The sequence below is a fragment of the Mesocricetus auratus genome, unplaced genomic scaffold, assembly GCF_017639785.1.
Source record: "Mesocricetus auratus isolate SY011 unplaced genomic scaffold, BCM_Maur_2.0 Super-Scaffold_100024, whole genome shotgun sequence".
NCBI lineage: Eukaryota > Metazoa > Chordata > Mammalia > Rodentia > Cricetidae > Mesocricetus > Mesocricetus auratus.
Window position 1 is genome coordinate 923888 of NW_024429205.1, and position 15631 is coordinate 939518.

At 43.2% G+C, this 15631-nt stretch overlaps 1 protein-coding gene and 1 non-coding gene across 2 annotated transcripts; both read right to left on the reverse strand.

Annotated features, from left to right (window-relative positions):
- Positions 1-584: 584 nt before the first annotated feature.
- On the reverse strand, positions 585-10422 carry Alkal2 (ALK and LTK ligand 2). The gene is made up of 5 exons (XM_005082025.4): positions 9594-10422; positions 7638-7691; positions 7477-7557; positions 4351-4416; positions 585-1158 (listed from the first exon to the last, which is right to left on the reverse strand). Exons 1-4 carry the CDS (start codon positions 9844-9846, stop codon positions 4352-4354), a joined length of 453 nt encoding a protein of 150 aa, XP_005082082.1. The 5' UTR covers positions 9847-10422; the 3' UTR covers positions 585-1158; position 4351.
- Positions 10423-15247: 4825 nt separating this feature from the next.
- Positions 15248-15358, reverse strand: LOC121133889. The gene has a single exon (XR_005870901.1). It is a non-coding gene; the product is annotated as a small nucleolar RNA SNORA44 (small nucleolar RNA).
- Between the last annotated feature and the right edge of the window lie 273 nt (positions 15359-15631).

A 15631-nucleotide genomic window follows, 5' to 3' on the forward strand; every position in this document is an offset into this window, starting at 1 on the left:
TGGTCATGGTTTTCACAAAGTTAAAAACTAGGAAGGCAAAAGACAAATAGTCAACCCCATTAAGTCAGAAGCTCTCATCCTAGCTTGGGAGTTGCTTCAGGGTCTCAGATTTCTCTTTCACACTATAAAGTCCTATTTTCTTGAATTTTTACCTGTATACTCTAGGTGCAAATCCTTGGAATATGGGCTTCTGGTGGCTACTTAATTCTGTGGCTGTTCCAAACATCATCATGTGTTTGTAAGAGCTCATGAACACTGAAACTTAACCTTTTTAAGTTCAAACCAATTACTTTTTTAAAAAATGCAGTCATTAAAAATTGGAACTGTTCTTGGTGTTCTTAGTTTGGCATTCTCTTAACAATCATGTAGGAAATAGTTTGAACTTATTTGGAGTATTGGTGACTAAATGAGACCAAGAAATCAGGAATTTATGTCATTTAATACTTAGTGACATCTCTACACATATATGCATGTCACATATGCATGTGTGTGTGTACATATATACGTGTATATATTGATATATGTGTGTGTACATATATATGTATATATTGAGCAATGATATAGAAGAGTCGCTCTGAAGACTGTTCATTATACCAAACACTTCATTTATTTCCTTGTACTTATTCACAGTATTTACATATTGTACAATACCTGGAGTGTACTTACAGAGGACAAATGAGACTGGCCTGGGCATATCCACGTGTTGATATGCCACTGTCTTCAAAACAAGTGAGGTTTTTTGGTTTTCATTAAAATTTTTCATGCAGTTCCAAACTATACTTTGGGAGTTTAAATGTAGAAGTAATACAAAATGTCAAATCATACTTTATACTCTATGAAAATACAGTTTAATGTTCTGCCTATGTTTCTAAAGAAATACTTGTGGTTCCACCTAATCTTAAAAGGGAAATACCTCATAGCATTAAACATCAAATGTGGAGTGTTTCTCTTATAATCTAAGAGTGGCAAATCTCACTGACAGATACACTGGTTTGCTGAATGTATATTTGTAAACTGTCAGCAACATAGAAAATGCAAAGGAATTACGGAAGAATGCAAAAATAAATCTCTGTCCACAGGAAATGGGCATGAAGATGGTTCTGTTCTCTGTTGGTTTCCAAGGCACTTTTCAGGGTTCCTGGTGTTGCTCCTTTGCAGCTGAAAACAATTACATTTGATTTCATATAGCCACTCATTTTTATTACCAATTCTAAAGGACCTGTGAGTCCAGCAATATAACAACACATCTATAAACAAGGAGTCTGTAATTCTCTTATGTTCAGAGTCTAGGTCTTTCCCCCAATCCCATCTGGAAAAGGATTCTTTAGTTACCATGTGTTCGCTGCCTAAGTGATGAAGGCCATCATGCACACCTGTGGATGAATACTTACTAAAGTTAACTTTAGTTCTTGGTCTTACATGTATGATAGGGTTCCTTGGGTATTCAGTCAACAGATTTGCAGTGTCACTTCAGGTCAAGAGTCTGCCTTACTCTTCTGCATTCACACAGTAAAGCTATTATGTAATCAAAACCCTTTCTGGTACTCTTTGTTAAAATATGTTTGCCTTTTAGTTTTAAAAGAAGGGTAACATCAGGGCTACTAGACTATGTTCAGGTTAAGCCAGGTACTTGGATGCTTAGTACTGAAGTCTGTACTTTAAGAGGTAACCCAGGCTCAGGGTTTTCAATTTACTGACCTACAGGCTCAATGATAAGGTATGTGTGTGACTCAGAATATGCTTTGCCTGGTCTGAGGACAGTTACTGAGCTTCCCAAGGAAACCATGAGTTTGCTCATTACTAGTCTTCTAGGATTTGTAAAACCTTGCCCGTAGGCTGTGGGCAATTGCTGGGACAGGAATCTACCAATTGTCTTGAGAAGATGGGAGCTGGACACAGCAGAAGACTTGTGTGGACATTGTGAACCGGGTTTTTTTTTCCTCCATTGTGGTGAGACATGATGCTGGTTCTGGCCCCGAGGGTCTGACTAGTGCCCTGAACCAACCTGCAAAGCACTGAGATACCTACCTAAGCTTTCTACTGGTGACCGCTAGATACAGGTTTGCTGTCATTTTAAACCCTTCTGCCTTAAGAGAGTTTAATCTTTTAAAAAATAAAGGTTTAAAACTAATTGCTGACAAGGATACTAGTGTTTTAAACTGCCCCCTGCCCCCATAGTTTGGCCAAACTGAACCTATTCCATTTGTGACAAGTGACTGTTGAAGCAGGTGGCCTTTGGTGTAGAAGTTTGTGAACACAGATCTTCCTGTCCCTCTACTGTGTTGCAATACCCTGTCAGTTCTGACTGGATGCTGCAGGAGATGTAGCAGAGGCCAGTGTGGCAGTCCCATGTTCAGTCTATTCAACATGCCTTGCCTTTTCCTTGCTGTTTTCTGTGATACACTGTATCGGGGCAAGCACACGTGCTGCTGATGCCTGCCAGACACAGACCAAGTAGAGTTGGTGCGTGAGTACAGTGTGCAGGTGGTGGTTTGGCTCTTTAGGAAACTAAGTCCTGTACAGGATAAGCTAGTCCTCAGCAGGCTTAGTGGTACCAAAGGCAAGAAAGTTCTCAGAGAATAGGCTGAACATTCTCTCCCTGCTTAGGAGTAAATGGCAATACTTCGCAAGGGACATAATGGAACTGCCATTTTTATCTCCCCAGCACACTACCAGCCCAGGTATACGTGTGTGTGTGTGTGTGTGTGTGTGTCTGTGTGTGTGTGTCTCCATTTAAGAGAAACACTTCTGTGTGCTATAAATGCAGTGCTTAAAAATATTAAAAACGTTGGAAAGAAGGGAAATGAGGGCATGCACTTTCCAGCTTTGACTGGCATAAACACACCTGCTTCCTCCAGAAAGAGCCAGTTTGCTTATGCAGGCCTCACTGCTTCACCTCACCGTCAGTAGAGACGCCCTTATTTTTAGTGGCTCTTGGTCCAGATTGTGAGGATGTTGTGGCTGACACTGTGAGGCTACTGTGTTTCGGCCCTGATGACCCAGCCATGTCCAGAGTTTACCTCTGTGCACAGTGCTGCTGTTTTACTGAACATATCCGTATATAAAAGAGTGCTGCTCTCATCCATTTTTTATGAGACAAGCTAGAACAGCTACTAAAAAAATGCAACATTTACTTTTTATTTGTATTTTCTGGACAGCAGGCAAGTTTTCTGGGAACAGCCATTTGCATTCAGGAAGTAGGTCTTATTTGTGGTGTGAATCCCCACCTAATAATGCCTGACATACTTATGACAGATATACAGAAAAGATTAAACTAAAGCTCTGTCAATCAGTCTTGAATGAATGAGTATTGTGGAATCTGTTGGGAAATAAAGTCAACTTCCCCCTATACATTGTTAGCAGCACAGTTGGGAGCATCAAGAGGCCAGTATATAGTTACAACCTGATAGTGGGTTTACACTTCTTCCACTAGGCATTAAGGGTGTGCACTCACAGAAACATTTATGTTAGCTGTGTTAGTTTTTTTTTTTACTATAACGATAGGACTCCAAACCTTTACCAGATACATAAAATTTGTGTGGCTGTGATTAGTAGTAGGTAGTATAGCCTAACTTAGAATTTTATATTACTTTACCAAGGTGCAAAAGGAATGCACACTTGACCAGTATCACGTTTCAGGATTTGTGTGTGTGTGTTATATACATATGTATATGCAGGTGTACATCCCATGTATGCATACAGAAGCCAGAGAAGGATGGTGAGTGTCCTGTTATGCAACACTCTACCTTAGTCCTTCAAGACAGGGTCTCTCACTGAAACTCTTGTCTGGGCAGCATAGTTCTGGGGTTACAGGTATCTGTTGCCATGCCTGGCATTTTACCATGACTAGTAGGAATTTGAACTCAGAGATTTCTGTGTACATAGTAAGTGCTCTTACCCTCTGAGATATATCCCCAACCTCATGCTTTAGTTTTTTAATTTGGTGTTTTTATGGGCTGATATGCAGCGCAATGCTGCGCAGCAGGGAACCACAGTTCTAGCCTGACACAGTCTCTATATTGTTTATTAGATAAATTTTGAAGGATGTCTGTGTTCATAAATGTCAGTGCATTAGTCCATCCCGGAAGTCAATAGCAATGGGTTGAAGCATGTACCCTGATGTTAAACTGTCTGCTATATGAAGTTCCAGTAACAATGTACACCATAGATAGCCAGCAGGGGGAGCCTTGTACCCATGGCCTTTGTTTGAGATAGATTGGTTGTCTTTTGCTCAGAGTGAAGCTACTATAGTGAAAGAATGAATGTGTCTAAATGCCCATGTGTTCTTTAATGACATACATGGCATTCTGACCCTTGCTGTTTGGCCACCACGATTGTCTGGGAGCTTACCTTATCTCTCCATGCACATGGGACTGACAGCCAGCCGTGTAAGTAGCCTGGCACATCTTTTATAATCTGCGGTGAAAACAAACCATGGACCTTTGTCAGTTTGCCTGCACAACATTAAAATTAAATATAGGTTGATTTTTACAGGTATATAAAGTGCTATAACCACCATTTATTTTCTAATATTCTGAAGTCCCTAGAAGCAATAGCATCCAGTTACCTGAAGTTATGAGCTCTAAGTTGCTTACTTACTTCAGGGAAAAATTGGCATTATAAGCAGAAATCAGGTAAGGGCTACAGAGGGGACAGACACAGCATCCTCTGAAGTGTGGCTGCCAGAGTTAGAGAAATGCTGTGAGTGCTGCTTCTTAACATGCCTTTGTGTGAACTCTCTTTCAGATACATGCAGACTAAGTCTCCACCTGAGATGAGCCTGATAGACTCTTGCAATGATGTTAGAAAGAAAGAGGGTCAAGAAGACCAGGGCGGACTGGACCCAGTTGGGAGGCTATGCAAGAAACAGAGACAGGAGGATGAGAAGTTCAATGCTACCCTGGGTTACAGAATGAATTTGAGGTCACCTTGAGCAACTTAACAAGAATAAGTCCCAAAAAGTAAAAATGAGAGATAGGGGTGGACATAGCTCAGGGATAAAGTGCTTGTGGGCGGCTCTAGACTCAACTATCAACAATGAAGAAGAGGAAGAAAAACATTGTAAAGAAAAATTTCAAGTGTAGACTGGGAGAAAAAGGTAATAGTTTTTAAGTCCAGCCTGGTGTTCTCTGCTGCTTCCCGTGACTCCACACTTCATTCTTCTGCTTCATCAAAAATATATAGTAAGGTTCAGTTGCCACAGCTACAGGAAAATTTCCCCAGGACAAAATTCTGTGAAAAGCTTCAGTAATTTATGATTTCTCAGGAGTAACAAGAATCCTCAAAGGGGTGAGCATCCATCCTCAACAGAGAATCTGGATGAGTGACAATGATAAATATAAACACACTCCCAAAAACGTCAGCTTCCAAATGCTTATGGTATCTATCCTTTTAGTTCAAAGAGGAAAGAGAACCTAACCTGCTTATGATTGGCCACCTAGATTTGTGCTTTATTGCTCTTCTCCCACAATTTTTGGAATGTAGTTTTCCCAAATAGATCCTGTACCAAGGTGGAGTAGATTGTGAGCTCAGGAGTGGTCTAATTAACAAACTGTACATACTTCCACTTGTAATCTGCCTGGAGACTACAGGTATTCCCATCTCACTCAGTCCAAGTCTCGAGCAATGCTCCTCAACCAGTAATGCGCATGTAGAGTAGAACAGATTCTGTTTATCAGAAATAAGAGAGATTTGGTTCTTCATTTCACCAAGCTCTTATGGCTTCCAAGGAAGGCTGAACCCTATGGTCCTTATCAATTCCAGCACCCCAGGATTTCAGTGAACTTCTAAACGCTCCAAAGCATCCCAAAAGAGCTAGCATTCTGTTATCTGTGGGAAAAGAGGTGGAAATAGCTAATTGTCTCAGTGCACAAATGTGTCAACCTTCCACCTCTGGGGACTCAGCTTAAGCTGTGACCGGGAGTCTGTATATATTATCACCAAAGGATGCGACAATGTGGAGCAAAGCATGACGTCCTGGGAGAAGCTTAGGGGAGCATGAGCGTGAGCCTGGCTTTTTGATGTCTCTATGACAAGCATTTTAAATTCTGTCTCCTAGTCCCTAAGTGAATGTGTTTTAATGTTAGAAGTTCATGTTCAAAGTTAGAATCTAGAATATTATTGTGTTGTATGAGATATATATTATAAAATAGATGCCCACTCAAGCAATAAAAAGGTTCTGTGGCCCCAAGAAACATGTCAGTAACTCTCAAACAGAAGACAGTTTCACTGCATGAGAAAGTAGGGGAGATAGTGATACAAGAGGGCCACATGGCAAGTTCAAATGAAAAATTAAATTATTCAGGAAGCATGTTTGCTCACCTTGGACTGCAGGCCTGACTGTCTGAAACATGCTAATGAGATGGCCTTGCTGGGCTAAGACTCACAGATGTGATGTCCTGAACCTACCTAGTAGTGCCCATCATACAGGGGCAGTCTGTAAATGACAGGTATCTTTATTCAGAGAACCTCTGCTGCCTAAACAGAAAAAAAATTCCTACTTCATGTGACCAGCATATCTGTGTCAAGCAGGAAAGACTACTTCAGTCTGCTGACTGGGCTGCTGTCCTCTTGGTCATCTCTCAAAGCAGCCAGCCAGATCCTGGTGTGTCTGTATGGCTTTCACCTGTGAAAGTCATCATCTCATTAAAAAAATGGTTTTATGAAGAGTGCAAGGAGTTGTTTTGGGGAAGTGAAATACACTGCAGTAGGTAAATAGATGAAGCATATTGAAAATGAAAAGAAATGTAAAGACATATGAGAAATGAATTAATGTATAAGCCCTGTGTCTCTGAGCTGAAGAAGAACAGCCAGAAGAGCAGTATTTGGAACAGAAATAAGTCTTGGGTGGCCAGTCATTGGTGGCGCATGCCTTTAATCCCAGCACTCAAGAGGCAGAGGCAGGCAGATATCTGTGAGTTCAAGACCAGCCTGGTCTACAGAGCAAGTTCCAGAACAGACTCCAAAGCTACAGAGAAACCCTGTCTTGGAAACAAAAAACAAACAAACAAAACAAAAAACCCAAAACAACAGCAACAACAACAATAAGCCCCAAAATAAAAAAGCCTTGTGTGATGAGAGTTTTATTACTAATGGAAAGAAAACAGCACTGGTCAAAGCAGTGGAGGTAGTCAAAAAAGTTTTACAGGAAAATTTCAGGCCAACCAGACTGTTTATACGCCAACACTTTGACCACCAGCAGACACCTGAGCATCTCATACCTAACCTGTGTGGTGTCCACTATAATAGGATATGGACTTTGTGCCAGAGTTCATAAACAAAATGAGAATGTGAATGAAGGGAGGGGTTCAGTCCATTGCAAGAGCTGATTAAATTCAATGGGTCATCATGAGGTAAATACTTTCCAGTGGTGTTGGCTGTTACAGAGTTTAAGCCGTCCGCTCCAATGTCTAGGCACCCTGCCCCAATCCAGTCAGGAAGAGTGGAGCGCCATTTGCCTATTGGGTGCTCACTTACATGCAGGGATGGTGCAGTCCCGCGTGTTGTGGTAAAGTCTGTGAAAGTGCTTGCTGCACTTCGGACTGAAATAAAGAGGACCTGGAACACAGAGGAAGAAAGTCACAAAGACCCAGGGCAAAAAGGAGCAGGGAGGGCAGAGGAGCGAAGGGAGCACACACCTGTGAGATGTTTCAGAAACTTGTCCTTCATCCTTAGATCTCGAGGAACAATCTCTATGAGGGGTGAGAAATCGTATTACTTGAACAACGCACCTATTACGTGTGATCTTAAGTGAATGTGGAGGAAACTTTTGAATTACCCAAACTACAACGCACTGGATAGACTAGGACAACACTTGGAGGTTGCGCATAATACAATGTGGACACTTAGGTCAGCATGATTTTTCTCTAGCAGGGTTAACTACTCATAAAGCTCCAATATTACCAGTCTATTTTCTCTGGCTATGATAAGAGTTACAGGCCATAAAGTTACAGGTTTGGAAAAAAATGGTTTTGGATAGGTTCCAAGGGATGAATCACTTGTATACACTTTAATTTAAAGAACTTTGAAATATAAGTTCCACAGCATTTAAAAATTCTAGAAATAAACCCAAACCTTCAAAACAAAACAAAAAGTGTGTTTTCGAACACTATACATTGTAGGTAATGTTTTAATTTCTTTATGACTCTCTGATAGTGAGGCTGGTATGAACAGATGGGAATGTACATCACGATTTATAAGGCAATGTGGGGTACCCAAGGAAAGGATTTTAAACACCAGCTCATAACCCTGCTTTTCATTGACACCTGGTCCCTAGTGATGGTTCCCTGTTTGCTTGTTTCCCCGCCTCCCGAGTTTGGATATTGTTTTTGCTTTATTTTCTGTCTCTGTAATCATTTTCTAAGTCTCTGACCCACATGAGGCCAACATCTTCTCTATGATTGTGTAATGTCACATTTTATTTTACCAGAAATACTATTTTTTTCTTTCCTAATAGCTGAAGAGAGACACTGACATCGAGTCTTTCATGAGGGAGGTGTAGACTGCTCCCTAAAGCCTCTATTCATGTCCTCCTTACTTGAGTCAGTTTACACAAAAGTGACCCTATCATATTTGACCTAATTCTGTCATGAAAGCATTAAAAGCTTGCATGCTTCCCTGAGAAATCCCCATGGGCCACTCTGGGAAGGGCTCCACCAGGGAAGCTCTGGCCATTTCTTCCTCTGCTGGAAATGGTGGGCTGGGAACCTTCCCCTGAGAAGATCAGAGTGTTCTGAACTGGGCACCAGCATATCTTAGAAGTGGATTAAGATTGTTATTTTAGAGGCTCTCATACAGTCTCCTGTTTCTGCCAGTTTCTTTTTCTTGAGAAGCAATAAAAAACAAAACAAACACAAAAAGCCCTTAGTTAAAATTTTAAAAATTGGTTCATCTTTAAAACTGTTTCTAAAAAAAAATCTATTTAAGAAAATGCTAATATGATGTGTCTTCCCGATAGGTAGCCCCTTCATCCACACTGCCAAGACCCACTTTTGCTCCTCAGTACACACTGTGGCTAGAACTCTTTCAGGGTCCACACTGGGATCTTCCTCATCCTTTTTGGAAACTCAGGCATCCTTGGTTTCCCAGGTCTATATTGCCAAGACTCACTTTCAGTCACTCCCGTCCATCAGGTCTACATCGCCAGGGCCTCCCCCACTCCCTTCCCCGTGGTCCACATTGTTGAACAATTATTCACTCTATTCCAAGTAGATTGGAACTGTCAGACACTCAGCTGCATCCTACTCTCTGGCCCTCAGGTCTACACTGCTAAGATACTCACTTCCTGTTCTTCGTAGTCTACACTGCCCGGATCCTTATCCACACTCCACCCCACTGGTCTATACTGCCACAGCTCAATCTCATTAACTTTCTATACTTCATAGTCTAAGCTGCTGGGCACTCACGCACTCTGTTCCTCAGACTAGGGCTCCCTCTTCCGCATTCTGTCCTCATAGGTTTACACTGCCAGTAATTACTTTTTGCCTTTCAAGTCTACGCTGCCAGAACCCTCCCTTACTCTATTTCATATTATGGTCTACGCTGGTGAGCTCTCACCCGCTAAGTCCTTCATGTCTACACTGAGGAACACTCACCCACTCTCTGCTCCTCTGGGTCTGCCCCATAATCCGTGGCCTCTCTGCGGCCCAGGGCAAAGTCGGACTCGCCAAGGAGCTGCAGCCTCTTGTTGTCTCCCGTGTGGAATTTCTTCAGCTCCTGGACCAGCTCAACTAGCAACCTCAGCAGCGTCTGCCTGTCTGCAGGCTCCCGGGGCTGCGCGCGTCCCCGGTGCCCCACCATGCTCAGCAGCAGTAGCACAAGGACCAGCGGGCGCCCTGACACGCGCATTACCCCGGTGGCCTGCGTCGCGGGTCTTGGGACCCGCCGCCCCACTAGCCGGAGCCCAAGTTTCCCGCACGCGGAGTCCGCGCAGAGACCGCGCCGCACAACTTTCTTTCACCGCGGGAACCGCGCGCGGGGTCTTTGGACACTTCTCAGCGACGGGAGGCCACAGGTGTAGCCCGGCCTCAGGTCTGGAGCTGCGGAGCGGTTGGGCCACCCTGGGCTTGAGAGGTCAGGGCACCTGCCAGCTGTGGGTCCCGCACTGCCGTCAGGCACCTGCGACCACGCGGTGGATCCCACGTTGCCCTCGGGCACCTGAGCCCACACGGTAGGTTCTGCGCCTGGCGCGCTCCTCGGTCCCCCCAGTTCCAACGCTACTTATGAGCTCCAGCTCCACTTGTCCAGCGCAGGGACACAGGACGCACAGCTCCTACGGGGACAGCGCCGACCCTGCTGCTCCAAGTCCCGCTGTCCTCGGGCGCTTCTTATCCCCGCGGCCGCCGACGTCAGGCGGGTCCCCCGGGTTCCGAGCGCTGCTTTAATTAGAACCACCGAGCGCTGCTCCGGGGCGCGGATATTCGTCAGGCCCCTCCGCCTCTCGCGCTCTCATCCCCTCCCCCGTCCCCCTCCGGGCCCAGTCTTCAGTCTCCGCCCCTCCCTCACGTCTCCACCCGCGTCTGGTCTCCCCCTCTCTCGTCCTTCCTCTGCCTCTCTCCTGTCTCCCTCTCCCGCAGTCTGTTTCCCTCCGTTCCTGTCACAAGTGACAGGATGAGCAGAAATGCCTTTACCGGGAACTGGGATCTGTTTTTGTCTAAATGTAGATCTTGGGCTGTTTAAAAGGAGCTGCTTGATTGCCTCGACATTGAGTGCCATCCAGAGTCTGGACTTTTCCGAGGAGGGATCTGCCTGACACAGGCAGGTTTCAGGGTCTGAAGAAGACGATGGGAACGCCTTGCACTTGGAGGGACCCAAGCAGCCTGCGAGGTCCTTGGAGTAGGGACACTGCTAGTCCACGGGTCGGATCCAGAGCTCTTGCCACTCAAGGTGCATCTTTAAGAAAGTTTGATCTTTTGGATGTAGCCAGGCACATTTGCAAGGGCACAGCAATTTGCTTGCTTGATTTTTTTCTTCTTGTGATAAGTATTACCAACTGTACAGTTTCCCATTTCATTGGTGCTTTCTGGGCAGGAGCTGGACGTCCTCCAAGTCGGCGATCACATCGGGAAAGGTGTTCTTAGTACAACATCAGAAAGGGAGAACTCAAGCATTAAAAGCCTCGATCTTTAACCCGCAGCTGCTCAAGCTGTTGCGAAGATGCAGTGCCTTGCAAGTGCGCACCCGCCTTGGCCAGGATTGAGGAGGGGATCACTGTGGGCCAAACCCCCTGCTCTGAATGGATCCTGGAACTCCAATTCTGTCTCCTCTCTCCACCACCTTCTCCTTTCCCTCACTGGATGGGTTGCTGTAGAAGATCAAGTGCCTGATAGGGTGCGATGAGTAGCGCTAGCAACGGAGACCCTAAAATGTGGCCCCTTTGGGTGGTGTGTCTATCTCTAAAAGCAAACACTTTGGTTTTCCAATTTAGGTTTCTTTTACTTTTAGTCGAGTTTGTTTTTCAGTTTATCTAGTTTTGTTGCATGCAATATAGTTGAAATGCATAGGTTCCTTTTGAAATTTATGCAAGACAAATTAAAATTTCACAAGAATCAGATCTTAAGCAGATAAGGTGGGGGTACGCCTTTTCTTTCTCTGTCTGTATATAAAGGGACTTAAAGTCTCCCTGGTAAGAGGGACTCCAACTGCCCATCGGCTTTGGCTTTCCTCCTCAGCAGGTTGGCATCTACCCCTTACTCTGGTATCTGCAGATCTATGCACCACTAATCACAATGCAATGGAAACTTACAGAGCTTCTAGGTTATTGTGATTACATTTCACTTAATCACATACTATTTTAGACTTAGATCTGTTTAAACAGTGTTTCACAAAATCAAAAGCTTCAAATTTAAAGACAAAACAAAGCAAACTAACAACAATGGAACAGAATCCACCCCTTCAAATTCTACCAGCATAACAAGTCTTGTTAGTGATGAGTATTATGATCTTTGTCTATGTTTTTTGGTTTTCAGGGACACAAATGGCTTCCTCACGGGGCTCCTTTCTACCACCCAACTGTATTGTGCTTATCTCAGTGCACAGCATAGATAGTTAAATGGACAGACAATGAAGAAAAATGTGTGTTTGGTTGGTACTTGGACAAGAAATAGGACAATCGAAGATCAGATGACTCATGTGTTTGTTCAATCTTATGAAACTCCATGCTGAAATGACTCCGAATGCCTCTCATTTCACACAATGCTGGGCTTTAAGCACGCACTTGAAAGAACATATGCACTATTAGTGTCTGCTCAGTTTTCACGTGGTATTTTCAGGATGAGCGCTGTAGAGAAAACTTACCAGAATTGTGTGTGTTTTAAGCTCCTCAGTAGTCAAGGCTGGTCACAGGACCATACTTGCAAGTTCACAAGGACTTGGAAGGTAGATTGGAATATTACTTGGTCACTCCAATTGATTTTTACACGAAGTGAGCCTTCGTGGTTGGACATTGTCCCTAATCTAAAACTAAATAATTCTGTGATGTTACAAAACTACTACAACAACAAAACCAACATCCTACAGAAAGCTGGAGGTAATTCACCTGAAGTCACATTACTATTAGCTTAACATATTTGGGGGAAGAAAAGTTATTAGATTCAAATAACTTCCTCCTTTACTAAATGAGCAGCTGTCTACTGTCAAAGGACTTCATAAGCTAAGAAGAGAAAACTAGCAAGAAACTATATTCTAGGTTGTCTTAGTTTTCTTTTCTATTGGTATGATAAAGACCATGACCAAAACCAACTTGGTGAGGAAAGGGTTTATATGGCTTATATATCCTTGGTCACAGTCAACCAAGGGAGACCAAGGCAGGAACTCAAGGCAGGAAATGAAGGAGAGGCCTTGGAGGATTGCTGCTTACTGTCTTGCTCCCTATGGCTTGCTCAGCCATGTAAATGAAAGTTTCTTTCCAGCCCACCAGTTCCCAATTAATAACTGACACAGAGACGCAATATGAATTGTAAATGCTCAGCTATTAGTTCAGGCTTGTTACTAGCTAACTCTTACATTTTCAATTAACCCATATTTGTTTTTTTATTTTAATTTTAAATAGCTTGCTTCACATGTCAATCCCAGTTCCCTCTCCCTCCCCTCCTCCCGCACACCCTCACCATCCCCCCCCCAGCCTCCCACCCTATTGCCACTTCCTTCCACATAGGGGTATCTAGAGTCTGTCATTTCACTCAGGGCAGGGTCCAGACACTCCCCTAAGAGTCCAGGCTGAGAGAGCATCCCTCTTTGTGCTATGGACACAGGAAGTACGTTTGTATGCCAGTCAATTAACCCATATTTGTATCTACTCTTTGCCAGTACTGCATGTCCATCCTGCATCTCTCTCTGCATCTGCTCATGACTCCTGACTCTGTCTTTCTTCTTCTCAGCATTCACAAGTTGGCTCTTCTTCCTAAACTTACCCTGTCCAGCTGTTGGCCAATCAGCTTCTTTATCAAAACAATCACAGCGACACATCTTCACACAGTGTAAAGGAATATTCTACACAGCCTGCTTTCTTATAAAACTCAGGCACTGACCTGCCCAGGAGACGGTCCCAAGTGGACAGTCGTGAATCAAGAAATTACCTTATTAATAGTGAATCAAGGAAATACCTCACAGACTTGTGTACAGGCAATCTGATGGAGGCATTTTCTCAGTTGAGGTTCTCTTTCCTAGATAACTCTAACTCGTGTTAAGCTGACAAAAAGTCCAACCAACTCATAGGTTTATTGGGAGGATTATTTATTTTGCTAGATTTGAACTAATTTAGCAACTTGTAGAGAAAACAACAAAGAGGTAAAAGCTGTATATAATCTGCCTTTACTCATATCCATTTCAAGATACAGGAAAATTATTTTCTAAAATGATAAACAATGTAAATTAAGTTTCAGCATTTTTTGTTTTTTTTTTCATGACAGGGTTTCTCTGTCCTGGAACTCACTCTGTAGACCAGGCTGACCTTGAACTCACAGAGATCCGCCTGCCTCTGCTGCCTGAGTGCTGGGATTAAAGGCTGTGCCACCACTACCCAGGAAGCTTTAGCATTTTAAAAATGACTCTTCCTGGTCCCTGAAAAGGGCATATTTAGTTTGAGATGAATATTAGTTCCCTTTAATCCAGGGGTTCTCAAACTGTAAGGAGAGAGTCTCAAAACACCTTAGTGTCTTGCCCTTCGTGAGCTTCAATCTGCAATCTTTCTGTGGCAGCAGTGGGAATAACTGTGTATGTGCACATTAATCTTCAACATTAAAAAAACCTGTCTGTGGTATAAAAGAGCATTTGAATAGCCAAACTGGTCTATAGGCATATCTGAGTCAAATATTATTTTATGTGCTCATAAGCAACACAAAACTTTTTACATTTCATAAAATTCTGCAGAAGGTAAAATATCCTGATTAAAAATAGCACATACAGCCGGGCGTTGGTGGTGCACGCCTTTAATCCCAGCACTTGGGAGGCAGAGGCAGGCGGATCTCTGTGAGTTCGAGGCCAGGCTGGACTGACAGCCTCCAAAACAATACAGAGAAACCCTGTCATGTAAAAACAACAACAACAAAAAAAATTGCACATACAGTGATGCAGTGTGAGGTAGAGACTGAAAAGTACTACATAGTCCCAAATATCAAACCCTGAAGGTTTTTTTTTGGATAATTAATTACTCTGACAGATCAATACATAGCAGAAACTTCATACATACTCCCAATGTTTCTTATCCACTCTTATTAAGAGGAATGTCAGGTATAGCTGTTCAGGCTCCCCTTTTCTATGAGACTCTCTATCCATTATATCCTGGATTTGGGCCTGAGTGGAAGTGACAGGGATGAGTAGAACTTTAGAAGAGTCAGGCCTGTTGTTGGTCTTTTAAACATAGAGATCTGGGACTGTTCTTCTGCCATAGGTAGGATTAAATTCAATATGAATAAAGGGAATTTTGTTAGGAATTACCCTCCCCCTCAACACACGTCTGAAATCTTAAGCAGCTTAGGAAGAAACCATTACCAAGCCTTATCCAAGTTTTAAAACAGCACACCTTGGAGACAACAGAGAAGAGTGTAAAACACTGTCAATGTTCAGAATGAAGAATATGAGCTTTGCTTTTACTACAGGAGCTGCCTCTCCTGTTTCTGAAGGGAAGGACAGAAAGGAGGTCCTTCACACTAACAATAATCTTTGCGTGCAATCCAGCCAATCTGAGAGTTTAGAAATTCATTGTCTTTTGTCTAGAGCATTTTCTTTCTTTTTTTTTTTTTGTTTCAAAATATATAGGAAAGTCGAGAGGCAGCTGCAGACACTGTGCTGGCCTGGGCTGTCAAAGTCTCTCCAGTTACTCTGGAATGCTGTTGGAGAGTATTTTCTTTTAAAAATACTTCTGATTTGTTTTTTTTATGCACATGAGTATTTTGCCTGTATGTATGTGCACCGTGTGCATTTTAGAATTCTATTTATTTTAATCTGTGAGATATATTTGTTTTTATGTTTTCCTTTCTTCCAGCTCTGTGTTTTTGTTGACTGGTCTCCCAGTCACCTTGTCACACTGATCTCTCACTGACCTCTGCAGGCCAGGCGGGGGCTCCCTTGCACTCCGTGTTTTTCCCATTGCAGTGCTCATCGCCTTTGCACTACTCGCTTTTCCTGGAAAGCC

Bases quoted from the DNA above. Each gene is read 5' to 3' on its own strand.
- Alkal2 (XM_005082025.4), bottom strand. From the start codon at position 9,846: ATGCGCGTGTCAGGGCGCCCGCTGGTCCTTGTGCTACTGCTGCTGAGC. The intron at 7,692-9,593 runs GTGAGTGTTCCT...CACCCCTCATAG, and splicing joins CCCAGAGGAGCAGAGAGTGG to AGATTGTTCCTCGAGATCTA. The intron at 4,417-7,476 runs GTAAGTGAGCAC...TTTTCACCGCAG, and splicing joins GGACTGCACCATCCCTGCAT to ATTATAAAAGATGTGCCAGG.